At 52.2% G+C, this 12,342-nt stretch overlaps 4 protein-coding genes across 4 annotated transcripts; 2 read left to right on the top strand and 2 right to left on the bottom strand.

Annotated features, from left to right (window-relative positions):
- The first annotated feature begins 61 nt into the window (after positions 1-61).
- On the top strand, positions 62-2,258 carry F4812DRAFT_112057 (uncharacterized protein). Its single transcript, XM_047929353.1, has 3 exons — positions 62-108; positions 619-1,177; positions 1,378-2,258. Exons 2-3 carry the CDS (start codon positions 768-770, stop codon positions 2,000-2,002), a joined length of 1,035 nt encoding a protein of 344 aa, XP_047788105.1. The 5' UTR covers positions 62-108; positions 619-767; the 3' UTR covers positions 2,003-2,258.
- A 128-nt stretch (positions 2,259-2,386) lies between these two features.
- F4812DRAFT_437579 (Dopey, N-terminal-domain-containing protein) lies at positions 2,387-8,789 on the bottom strand. The gene is made up of 6 exons (XM_047934935.1): positions 8,398-8,789; positions 8,190-8,317; positions 5,711-8,118; positions 5,403-5,641; positions 3,892-5,354; positions 2,387-3,834 (listed from the first exon to the last, which is right to left on the bottom strand). The coding sequence occupies exons 1-6, from the start codon at positions 8,492-8,494 to the stop codon at positions 2,515-2,517; spliced, it is 5,655 nt and encodes a 1,884-aa protein (XP_047788104.1). The 5' UTR covers positions 8,495-8,789; the 3' UTR covers positions 2,387-2,514.
- Positions 8,496-11,145, top strand: F4812DRAFT_452233 (DUF254-domain-containing protein; the record flags this gene model as incomplete). The annotated part of the gene is made up of 4 exons (XM_047936323.1): positions 8,496-8,528; positions 8,983-9,013; positions 9,287-9,445; positions 9,512-11,145. The coding sequence occupies 4 exons, from the start codon at positions 8,496-8,498 to the stop codon at positions 11,143-11,145; spliced, it is 1,857 nt and encodes a 618-aa protein (XP_047788103.1).
- A 166-nt stretch (positions 11,146-11,311) lies between these two features.
- F4812DRAFT_461475 (uncharacterized protein) lies at positions 11,312-12,019 on the bottom strand (the record flags this gene model as incomplete). The annotated part of the gene is made up of 2 exons (XM_047937874.1): positions 11,312-11,761; positions 11,828-12,019. The coding sequence occupies 2 exons, from the start codon at positions 12,017-12,019 to the stop codon at positions 11,312-11,314; spliced, it is 642 nt and encodes a 213-aa protein (XP_047788102.1).
- Between the last annotated feature and the right edge of the window lie 323 nt (positions 12,020-12,342).

Raw genomic sequence — 12,342 nt, 5'->3', positions numbered from 1 at the left:
ATTATGGTTTCCGCGTCTCCCCTAACCCAAAACGGGCCACGAGTATTTGTCATAGGGCTGAGGTGCAGCATCGTGCGCGAGGGGTGTAGTAGTAGTGTTGGTTGGTTGGTAAGTAACAGGGGAAGAAAGAGGAAAAAAATATCAAATCACATCAAATCAAATCATGGGCAGTCCCGTGTTAGTTGGCTGGCTTGGTTGGTATATGTAATTATGCCGCCACGGAAAGTGTTTGCAGGAACATCCCAGCCAGAGGGATTTGTTATACGGATGTGGAATCGGGACTGGGCTAAGAAGGGCATGGATGATATGCTGTTTGTTTTCTCTTATTCTATCCCCTATCCGGTCAATAAGTACTACCTCTTGGCTTCCCAACTTACCTCTCTGTCTGGAGGAACCATCTACTGCATCTCGCTAGGTAGTGACAAGACAGCGCAGACAGCCGGCTTACTACTATACCACCTCACATGGTTATTTTCATGTGTTAAATTCAGACAGACGGACAGACGTTATATATTCCAGATACATCGCATCACATCACATCACATCACCCTACATACCTCACAGCCATGTCATCCGTGGTGCTAGTCAAAGCTGACCCCTGGCTCTTTCTCTACACAGGAACCAGCAAGAAGATCAACGCAAAAGATCAACAGCAGCAGCAGCAGGAGTCGGACCAGACCAACAAGGCCCTAGCGAGGAGGCAGCAAGTCCGCAAGGCGCAGAAGCAGCACCGCCAGCGGAAAGTCAACTACACCCGGGAGCTCGAGATGGACGTCGCCAGGCTGCGCGACCTGATCGAGCTGACAGAGCGGGAGAGCCTCGCCATAAGGGCCGAGAACGAGGTTATCCGCCACCGGCTGCTCGGGAAGACAGCTCCAGCTCCGGCTCCAGTTCCGGCTCCGAGGCCCAGTCTAGCGGTACCTCCGACGTTGTTGACGTACGGGACTACGGCGTCGTCGGTGTCGGTGTCGTCGTCGGTGTCGGTGTCGTCGTCGCTGCCCGAGTACACGGTTAGTCTGGTTAGCTCGGCCACGGATCTGGACAAGCCCATGTACCAAGTGCAACGGACGTCGAGGCCGCCGTCGTGGGCTCATGCTGCGGGCGCTGGGTTCGAGGATAGGGGGAGCGGGTTCTTGCCGCAGACGGAGACGGAGCAAGCTATAAACTTTATCCTAGAGTACGTAACATTCATCCCTTTTTTTTCTCCCTTTTTTTCTTTTATCGAATTAGTCCTGTATCTCCACGAGGACCTCCTATTTCTACTCCCCACCTCCTACATAGGTAATTATGGAAGGTCATGGTAGGGAGAGAAGGAGAAAAAAGAGAAAAGAGCAAGTGAAAGACGCGAAACCAAACCAACTAACCCCCATCGAATAGGCTCGAACGCGTCTGCTGGGGCCACTTCCACCCCTCGATGTACGGCCACGAGGACTACGACGCGGAAGCCAGCGAGCACGGGCACTCGCTGATGGTCAGCGCGCTGGCGCTCCGCAGCGCGCCGCCCGAGGCATGGGCGCACATCGGCGCGGAAAAAGACCGACAAGCCTCCCATCCTCACCCTCACTCCGATCCTCGCCTATCGTCCTCCTTCTCCTTCTCCTTCAACACCCCCCCTCACCCATCCCATAACACCACCATAACATCCTGGCCCACACCCCCCACCCCAGACCTCACCCTCAGCAACCTGCACGGCCTCGCCTCGGTGCTCAACCCGAACCCGGCCGCAGCGCCGGACCTCGCGCCCGTCCAGGCGTGGTTCGAGATGGCGCGCGTGTACGGCGGGGCGGCGGCCGTGCTGGCGGACGCGCCGCGCCTGGCGCGGCTGCGCGCCGAGCTCGCGCGAGCCGTCGAGTGCGTGCACTACGGCGCCGTGATCCGCCGCGTGGACTTCGAGGACGTACTCGAGAGGGTGCTGGGCGCGCCGGCGGTCGGGGTTGCGGTGAGTGCCGAGGGGCCTGTTGGGGTCGGGGTTGGGGGGATGGCAGGAGGGGAGTGGATTTGATTGTAACGTGTTTTATGTTAGGTATGTTTAACGTACCTTAGGTACCTGGTATATATAAAGTTTGGTAGTTGGTGGTTGATGGTTGAAAGTTGATTTGGAGATAAGCGATGGGATTGGGAGTATGTAGGTATGTATGAGGGAAAAGAGAAATTGACCATGGGAAAGCGGGCGCGGGATGTAGGAATCAGGAAATGAGGTTTATGTGTGCATATGAGTGAGTTAAAAGGAAAAGGCACATAGAAAAAGCATACGATCAAAACTATTTTCAGGTTATGGGGCTGATCGATAAAATCTTTTCAAGTTGGTCTATATAAAATATCAAATAGGTACAGGTTATGTCGCTTTAAACATTCATAGAATTCAATACACTCAACTTTACGCATGCGTCGTGATATATCTGATTCACCATCTATCTCTACTAATACTCTATACCATTGGCTAATTAAATACTACATGACTAGGCCTGACACTGTCTAGGTAATGGGTAGGTACCTATACCTATCTTGGTATAATTACAAAGCCTTAACAATCGTCCGCTCGTCAAACAAGTCCCTCAGTAGACTCTCCACGCACGTCTCGACGTCCAGCGCGCCCATCGCGTACGTCGACTCGAACGCGTAGATGCTTAGCTGCGCGAAGAACGGCCGCAGTATCTTCGCTACGAGCTCGTCCTTCCGGTCGACCGCCAGCTCGTCGCTGATCCCTCCGGCATGATTACCTAGGAGAGGCCTGCGCTGAGGCGGGCCGCTTATCGTCGTCGCGGCCGCCGACTCCGTCTGCAGGGCCGCGGTGGTGACGTCGGACGCCACGTTGCCTAGTTCTTCCGACAGCTCGTCTACAAGGCCTACCGGCTGGTAGCTAGGAGACCGGTAGATGGAGTCGATGGTATCCGTAACGAAGAGCCACTCGTGCAACTGGAAGTCGTCCGGCGCTGCGGCGATGAGCAGGTCCAAGAGCTTGCAGGCTTGGAGAATGGATGTGTTGCTGAAAGTGTCCGACGAGGCGCTATTGTCCGGTGCCGCAACGGAGGATATAGCCGCGTGTAGCTCGGCGTTGACTGTCGGCCATATAGGCGCAAGGTGGATGGCAGATGTTCGTAGGACAAGGGCGCGGACCACCATATATATCTCGGACCGTGTAGTCGAGGACGGCGAAGATGTAGATGTTGCTGCCAGCAGTTCGATAAGACGCTCGAGGATGAGTGGAAGGTCCGTGACGAATGTGTCTACGCCGCACGCAAGGATCAAAGTCGCAACGCGGCGCAGATTGAGTTGCGTCTTCCTGTCTGCTTCTAACCTCGCTGAAGTAGCACCCACTCCGAAGACTATACCAGCTGTTGTGGGTGGCGTTATGCGGCCTAATATTTCCGGTATTCGCTCCTTATCTGAGACTGTCCAAAGTTTTAAGAGCGGTAGCCAGTCTCCCCGTACTAAATTGACAGATGAGTTAAAGAATCTGGAATCATTGAAGGCATCACCGATGTCTTTCTTCCAGGTTTTTTGATTATTGGGGAGCCTGGTGAGCTCCTGGAGTAGAGTTAGTGTACTCTTAGAAATAGTCTCAGGGAAACCCTTTGACCGGATGGAGGGCCCGATCACGTTTGTAGATATAGCCCCAGCTGCTGTCAAAACGCGATCAGATTCCACGAGAATCTTAGGTAGGTTAGGAACGATGTGAGATAAGATGCCAACCACATCATCTGCTCTCTCAGTTGGTAACACGAGGCGACCCTCGCTGGCTTTCGACTTCTCCGACTGTGGGGATGGTTGTCCATCTGCGAAGGAGGCTGGCCTTGTGGTGAAAATGGCCGTGAGCAATCGTAGAAAGAGATCCTAACTTAGTATTAGCAAATAAGCCTAGTGATTCGAAAACAAAGGCCAAGTACGTACCCCAAGTTCCCTTCGCATCTTTCTCTGCTCCCCGAAGTTGGTATTGTCAACTTTCTCCCCTAGAATTGCTGCAAATTCCAAGAGGCTCGGCAATGTTTGCCTATGAGGGAAAGGATTGCCTAAGAGGTCCTTTAGAAAAACCATACAGTCTTGCCAGATCTCGTCCATTGCGTCATCTTCGAGAGACCGGGCATAATCAACTAAGAAGATTACCAGATCTGTGTCTTGTAGTTCGATAGTCAACGTTGATTTTCTGGACGTCTCTAGAGCGCTAGGATTTGATCGGCTATAGATTGCGTTAAATATGGCGGGAATTGTATGCCTCGGCCGGGATCCGTCCAGAGCAGGAAGTAGGTTAAATACTTCCGAGTGCTTTGTGGTGTCGGGATCACTCAACGAATTTCGCCAGATATCAACTACCGTCTCTAAGCATTCAAGCGCTTCGGCAGCAAATACGTGTTCTAGCAGGCGTCTAGCCCGATTTCGCATACGCAGTGATGTGTACTTAAACGAAGAAGACGACTCAAGATCCAGACTGTTAGCTTCGCTCCCTTGTCCCCAAGACCAGATCTTGAAGCACATCCGGACAGCATCTTGGAAGGCAAGCAAAACTGTTAATCTGTCATTCGCGGTTGCGCTTCGAGACTGTGGAGCGTCCGAGTTGAACACGCCGGACACCATATTGCCGAAGAATCCTTGAGGTTGATCGGGACTTTTTATAGCTTGAAGTCTAGCTTCCGCGGCTACTAACTGATCATGCGCCTTAGCAAGCACTTGTTCAAGCGCATTGAGTAACGATATGAGGGTGGTTTCAGGAGCATTAATCATCTCTGGTGGCTGTCTATTTTGCTTGAAAGTCTCCTGAAGATTGCTGAATGTGCTAGACACTTGGCTGCAGAGTGTTTCGACTAAAGGAATAAGAACTTGGAAGATAGAATCTGAATAGAAAGGCAGACATTCCGTAAGGAAACCCACCCAACTGTCTAGTACGGGTCGACTGCTGGAAGAGGCGAGACCGGCCTGTATACATTTGAGTAACGAGGGCGGTGGTGGCGTCACCTCGGGTATATGTTCAAGAGACGTCGCAGATAATTGTACGCTACCAGAGGCGTAATTCATAGTTCGCTTTTCTCCCACCGGTGACATTGGTACTTCCACGGATAATGAATCTCGAAGTTTAAGCGCGTCAAAGGTGACGTCGAGTAGAAGTACCTGTATATATGGATCGGGTCCTTGAAGGGACTGGGTGAGCCGGTCAATTAAGACGTCTTCTAACTTTAGACGTGACAGTCCATCTGCGTAAGGATTAAGTAATATCTGATGAAGAAAAGTTAAGGCGGAACGATGAAGTTGAGTTATCCGGAGCTGGAGATGGTTGTCGCTCGGGAGTATGTTGCCGGCAATGCACCTCATGCAAACACGTAGGAAGAATTCTAAGAGCGACAGACTATTTTCCGTGCCAGCTAAAAGTTGTCAGTGTATACTCGGACACCCTCATGGAACTATCTCACCTATTTGTATCAGACTCTGGTTAGGTTCCTCGATTATTCTCGTCGCAAGGACTCCCCAGAATGCGTCAGGACCCCACCGAAACATATTGGACAAAGTACGGAGATAATAGATCGCCAAGTCAAGGTCATCTTCCGCCGAGAATTCAACAGACTGGCTCGACGCGACGGGATTAGCCGCCTGCGGGAAATTTCGAAGGAATTTCAGTTCCGATATCTTCGTGACGAAAATCAGGAATAACCTAAGTACCCGTGTTAGATACCTTAGGTACATAAAGGTTGCTTGTCCATTTGCACCAAGTCAAACTTACTTGTCGATGCCGACCATAGTGTTCAGCCAATTTTTCACCATCATAAACAATTGAGTTCGCTCGTCTAGTAGAGAATCAAGCATCAAAAATAAAGGCCTGGTGAGCATGACATCGTAGTAATCCATGCCAGACAGCCGAGTTGCCGACCTGAAGTCATGAATAGGGGTTTTTGGAGCTCTTCGGTCAGAATGAGAGGCATTATCTTGCAACGTGTGAGACCAAAGGATGGTATAAGTCCGACCAGGATCAGCTGGTCGTACGGCAAATGTGCCCGTTGTGCTATCCTTGAGCATTAAATCCGAAATCACCGCTTCGATATCGCGGTTCGAAGTCGTGAGGGCTGTCTGTAATTGCCAGAGACACCTCACGGTTTCGACATGATATTTTGGTTCTGTTAAAGATAGGAACCCCCACGCGTGACGAACTAATGGCTCAACTAGATCTGATAGATGATCTATCGGTATTCGATCACCAGTATAAAGTTGTGTCGACAAGAAAAGAATCGATTTGAATGATATAAATGGTACGGTCGGTTCAGATAACCGCGTGTGCATAGCCGAGAGCAGCTTTGCTGTATCTACAGTGTATTCTCCAGGGATTTTGGTCAAGAGGAGCCCCATAAGTCGACTTCTAATAGATATCGCAGACCCCTGCTTGGCGGTTGTTAGACTGTCGCATGTTAAACTACACGCCTTTTGAATCAGGAGAGCGCCCACAGTCCGCGGAGCAAAGGGAGCCGACGTAGCCTCGAGATTTCCCTGGTCTGTGACGTAGAAATGTCTGATCTTTTTGAGAACCTCGCTGTTTGACATGGACGCCACTACCGGGCCCTCTATAGATCCAACTGAATCTCGCTCTCCTGACCTAGTCGGGAACGCTCGTTGAGGGATAAGTTCGATCAAATTACGAGCGATCTCGAGCACTTGGAATGGGACGGCTGAGGCATCGTTCCCACTTGGGGTTCCGGACGCATTTCTGTTCTCCTTCACGTCCTCTAACATGGCTAAGATTGACAGAGCAGCTAGAGGAGCGTGGACGGTTATCATTTCCTCGTCCCGGATATTAAAGTGTTCCATGATGAACTGGACAAGAGCTATTTTCTCATTGCGTTCCGCCTCTGTCGCGTTACTCGGGCTAACGGCCTGGGCCACGAGACCTATCATCTCGCCGAATATGAGTCCGCTCTCGACACCGTCAAAAAACACACTCGCACTTCGTAACACTTCATTGAATTCGGCCTTGTTGGAAGCTCTATTTTCGAAATCCTTAACACTGACCATTACCGGAAGGAAGATTTCCGGCACTACTAGACCGCCGATTTCCCACCTATCCATAAGCGATAGACATATTCGATACGGCTGGGCTCTTTCTGTGGGATTGTTATTATGAGCGGTATTGATCATTGATAATAATGCTCGAGTTAGAGGGTGTAACCCATACTCCTCGAAATAACTCGTTTTAGAACTAAGAAAACCATGCTGGTCCGATGGGGAGGAAGGTGACTTTGGGCCGTTCTCTTGTTCCTGACCCGAAGGTTCAGGTCCTAAAAACCAAGCCCAAAGCCGTCGGTTAAGGCTCATATCCCTTCGGGTGACAACACAAGCAGCAGCTCGAAGCAGAAGCTCCAGGTCATCACTCTTGACTCTCTTCTGCAGCACCTTAGAATGTAAGGGGAGATGTGTAACTAGAAGATCCAGAAAGCCTCGTTGTATGAGGAGCTGCTCGTCTCCTAACCCGGCAGCGAAGCATCTGAGGAGTAGACCTGGCTCAGGGGAAGTTACGAGGTTCGAAAGCTCAGATGACAGTACATCGGCTTCAGCCTCTTGAGCCTTATTTGGGTTTACTTCTTGAGTGGTCGGATGTCCTAGTTTTGGTAATCTGCGAACGAGATACGCAAGAGCACCAGGTCGACGAGTCTGGCCTGTGATGGTTGCCAAGAAGAAGCATTGCCAGAAGAAATCGTCGCCCGTCGAATCTGTTGATGTAAGATCCTTACAATTGGGTGGTCGGATGGCCGCCTTGAATTTCTCGGTGATTTTGAGCGTTCGGTCGAAATCCTCGCTCGTCTCATCTTCTAGCCCGGGTAAAAGAGCTAAGATAATACTCTTCATTGCCGGCCGCAGCGATCGAGGATCCACGCGAAGAACATGGGTTTCGAGTAGATCGAGGAACGGAGCTCTGACGGTCAAGGATGCAAAAGACAAGGTCGGCGCGAGACCCGGGAGGTAAAGAGGAAGATCCCTAGTCAGTCCATCTTTTCCTATGATCGAGAATACGTAGGTGTAGACCTCGAGCGCTTTTTGGTGTACACCTGAAGGGAGCGAAGGGTTTAGACATTGCGAGAGGCGCTTTGCGACTAGGGTTTTCGAGGGTATGGATGTTATGCTTGCTTGACGAGCTTGTAAAGCCTTATGATAAGAGGTAGGGTATCTTAGCATCAGTCGCAATGGATATAAGATATATTGGCCGAGCGTCTTACTTTGAGTAATCTACTTAGGAAAGAGATATAATCCGCCCACTCTTCTAAAGCCGTATCAAACAGCGACAGGGCTCGCTCGACGCCTGACGCGTACTTTCGGTAGTGCTTATCTTTTATGGGAGCATCCTCTAGAATGAACTACGTTAGCAAGGCGTGAGTACATCACCTAGGTGAAGCAGAATATCATGTAGGTATGAGCGTGAAGTACCTGCGCCCAGTTGATTCCTCCATTGCCTTATAATGGGTGTATTCCGTCCAGAGCTATCCAGAGATATGGAGCGACGGGGACCGGGTTCGAGGGCCATAATGAAGGTAGCTGATACTAAGGAGGTACTGGCCGTAAGACCATGGGGCCGCGTTTAAGACCAGAAAAGTCGAGGCGCATATCTTTGCAGCGGCGCATCTGTTTTATGAAGTTCGTTTGTGGTTTTTGAGAAAAGACCACATACGATAGGTACAAGGTACGAGACGAGGTACGACTTACGAGGCCCCAAACGAAATTAGGTATTGGGGGAAACCTATTACGTTGCAGGCACCCGCTAAGCCAGTACAAGTTATGAGGTGCATCCCCACAAGGGCCCGATTGCATAAAACGGCACTTCGAAATGAGGCAAGTTTTGGAGCTATCCCATTGGTTACATTCCCCAGCTTTATGCTAAAGATATTTGTTTTTTTTTTTTTTTTCTGAAACCCACCTGCACCAACTGGCGAGGGATGACGTTTCTAATACCAGGTACCTGATAACGATAAGGGAATCCAATCCATACAATGCACATGATAGAAGTGACTTGAGCTCTACACTGATTACTTATACTTTATACTAGGTATAATTCAATCTCTCTCCTCTCTCAATGAGAAGCTATCGCGAGATGGGGGCATCTAGTTAAGACCGAAGATAATTACGGTCTAATAAAGTAAATTGGAAAGAAAAAAAGGAAAGAAAAAGAATGGTACAACAAACCATTACGGAAACGGATGTACGATGAGCGCGGAGAATGCTGGCTCATCACGAGCCAACACCGCCGATGCCGCCGTCGCCGCCTTAGGCGGAGAACGGCCTCCCCCTTTACCTCCCAGGCCTTCTTCTCAAGCGCAAGACGACAACAACAATAATGGCTCATCCACGCTGCCCCCGGAGAGGCCGAACTTATCGTCGAAACCGACAACAGCAATTTCGTCAATGAACATTCAGACGCTGTCGTTCCCGGATGGGTCACGTGGGACCTTCTCAACAGCCGCTGGGGACAATAGTAGTAGTAATACTTCCCAAGGCACTGAACAGACTCCTCCCGGCGCGGGCGCGGGCGCGGCGAGCATCGTAGGCTTCAGTCCCGTCGGCGGCGGCAGCAACTACAACAACTACAACTACAACCACAACGACCTCGACGAATCCATGAGCATCATGAGCCTCGCGCCCACCCTGCGGCCGCCGGGGGACCTGGAGAGCCTGCTCGTCGGGGACGTGGGCAAGAGGAGCCCCGCGTGGCAGCTCCTGCACTCGCAGTCCGCCGCCGTGCAGCCCTTCGAAACGATCCGGGTCGGAGAGGACGATGGCAGTACTACTACTGCTGCTGCTACTACTCCTGCTATCCTCGCCGACTTCGCCCGCGAGTTCGACGACATCCCCGAGCCCGGCGAGGCGTGGAGCGACGACGCGCGGCTGAAGCTCTGGAAGTCCAAGCTCAAGCACTTCATGATCCTGTCGTCCGCCGGCAAGCCCATCTACAGCCGGCACGGCGACCTGGAGATGATCAACGCGTCCATGGGCGTCGTCCAGACCATCATCTCCTTCTACCAGGGCGCCGGGAACCCGCTCCTCGGCTTCTCCGCCGGGGACGCGCGCTTCGTCGTCGCCGTCGCCCAGGGCCCCCTCTACCTCGTCGCCGTCAGCAAGCTCGGCGAGAGCGACTACCAGCTGCGCGCCCAGCTCGACGCCCTCTACATGCAGATCCTGTCCACCCTGACCCTCCCCACCCTCACCAACATCTTCGCCAACCGCCCGTCCACCGACCTCCGCAAACCCCTCCGCGGCACCGAGTCCCTGCTCTCCTCCCTAGCGGACAGCTTCACGCGGGGGTCCCCGTCCGCCCTCCTCGGCGCCCTCGAATGCCTGCGGCTCCGGAAATCCCACCGCCACGCCGTCAACAACGCGTTCCTCCGCACCCGGACCGACAAGCTCCTCTACGGGCTGATCGTCGCGGGCGGGCGCCTCGTCAGCGTCATCCGCCCCCGCCGCCACTCCCTGCACCCGAGCGACCTGCAGCTCATCTTCAACATGCTGTTCGAGAGCGCCGGCGTCAAGGCCGCCGGCGGCGAGAATTGGATCCCGCTGTGCCTCCCCGCCTTCAACAGCCGCGGCTACCTGTACATGTACGTCAGCTTCCTGGACGCGGACCCCGGCTCCGAGCGCGACACGAGCAGCGCCAGCGCCAGCGCCGAGGAGAAGGAAGAAGAAGTCGCCGTCATCCTCATCAGCCCGGACAAAGAGAGCTTCTTCGACCTGCAGCGCATGCGGGACGACGTCGTAGCCGAGCTCCGGAAGAAGGGGCTCCTGGACGTCATCAAGGCGGCGGCGAAGCAGGGCCGGCCCGGGATGGCCGACGTCGCGCCCGGCACGCACGTCAGCCACTTCCTGTTCAAGTCGCGGGCCAACGTCCAGTTCTGCATGCCCTCGCTGCACCCGACGTTCTCGAACCTCATTTCCCATCGGCGGCTCATGTCTCTCTATCACAGCTTGCACGCCACCGTCCACGCCAAGCACACGCACGTCAAGGTCCTGCACTGCGTCGGGGAGGACGCCACGTCGCTCGCGTGGGTCACGCCTATATTCGAGTTCTACTGCGTAGCGGGACCCAACGCCTCGCGGACCGTCATGACGCAGGGTGCTAATAAGATCATGCAGTGGGCGAAGCGCGAGGAGGAACGGCTGTTTATCATTGGGGGAGGCGTGTTTTGAATTATTAATTACCGTTGCAAAATATATATAACGCAATTTTTGTACATCCTTATCAAGACATCTATGCACTAATGAATCCATCGCTTCTAATCGCAATAACTGGGTATCTATCTCATAACAAACATCGTACATAGTACCTTGAGTAAGGCAGTTATCTTCGACAAGTTTATAATAAGCCAGCAAACCATTTCCCTGGGCTTGGGGTCTTTCTGAATTCCTCGACATTCGTCTTGTCCTTGCAGGGGGTTCTTGTAGTTAGAGTCGAGCACGGGGTGCTTCTGGGCGTAGATAGGAAGCCGTTATCATAAGGATTCCTCGGTACGTATTTGTCGCGTCGAGATCCAAAGCGTGTCTTGTATCGCTGAGACCAAGTCTGCGTCCTAATCCTCTCGTGCCCCGCCGGCGGTTGAGGTTGTGGTTGGTGTCCCGGCATCGAATTCGCTGAGCTGCCAGCTCCCCTGTTGGAACGATGAGTGTCGCTCGACATCACGTCCAGCTCAACCTCATTCGTCTCGGCATTCCCCTTGGCCTTGCCGGATAGCGGTGCGGTTGCAACCTGGAAGAGGAACTTTACCTTGTGCCAAGCATCCCGGGCGACCCTGTAACATGTTCCCTCCTGTTTCCGTGTTGTTGTTAACATCTACCTGGTAGGCTGCCTTATCAGCTGAAGAATGGGACACACCTTCTTCCATGTCGAGTGGTTACCAGATTTTCCCTGAGTCTCCTCGCTATTTGTCTTGTCTGGTGTAGCATTAATACCACTGCTGCCACGCGAGTTCTCTCCATAGGGGTCTGCGATGGATGTCTTTCTGCCGTTGCTATGCGAGAACGCTGACTGTGGCCTGCTAAAAGAACCTGAAAAAGACGATGCCATCTCGGGCTTTGGTTTGTTTCTATCTTGTCTGCCGTTTCAAGGCACTTAGGCAAATGTGTTAATATGATGTAATTTAGTTTCCTATTAGGTATGTTCGGTGTTGTTGCCTACCTAAGTAATGAGTACCTAGGAAGAGGGATGAGCGTTTTGTAAACGATCTAGGTTGCCGTGCATGTACCTCTTGGGTGCAAGTTAAATGAATTTGTGTGCTTCGTTACAACGCAGTTGAAAAAATGGATAAAAAAAGGATTGGGAAGAGCTCATATCTGAAGGCTTGAAGTGAAAACAATGCCTTTGAATCAAAGTATTGGTGCACTATAAAC

This window comes from Daldinia caldariorum (genome assembly GCF_022478825.1).
Source record: "Daldinia caldariorum strain CBS 122874 unplaced genomic scaffold F4812scaffold_14, whole genome shotgun sequence".
Taxonomy (NCBI): Eukaryota; Fungi; Ascomycota; class Sordariomycetes; order Xylariales; family Hypoxylaceae; genus Daldinia; species Daldinia caldariorum.
The sequence above is the reverse complement of the archived record's forward strand: the minus strand, read 5'-3'. Positions and strand labels throughout refer to the sequence as shown.

What these genes read in the sequence shown, in the direction of transcription:
- F4812DRAFT_112057 (XM_047929353.1), top strand. Translation starts at nt 768, where the DNA reads ATGGACGTCGCCAGGCTGCGCGACCTGATCGAGCTGACAGAGCGGGAG. An exon ending in GCTATAAACTTTATCCTAGA is followed by an intron (nt 1,178 to 1,377) that starts GTACGTAACATT and finishes CCCATCGAATAG; the next exon opens with GCTCGAACGCGTCTGCTGGG.
- F4812DRAFT_437579 (XM_047934935.1), bottom strand. Translation starts at nt 8,494, where the DNA reads ATGGCCCTCGAACCCGGTCCCCGTCGCTCCATATCTCTGGATAGCTCT. An exon ending in GAGGAATCAACTGGGCGCAG is followed by an intron (nt 8,318 to 8,397) that starts GTACTTCACGCT and finishes AGTTCATTCTAG; the next exon opens with AGGATGCTCCCATAAAAGAT. An exon ending in CCAGAGTCTGATACAAATAG is followed by an intron (nt 5,355 to 5,402) that starts GTGAGATAGTTC and finishes GACAACTTTTAG; the next exon opens with CTGGCACGGAAAATAGTCTG.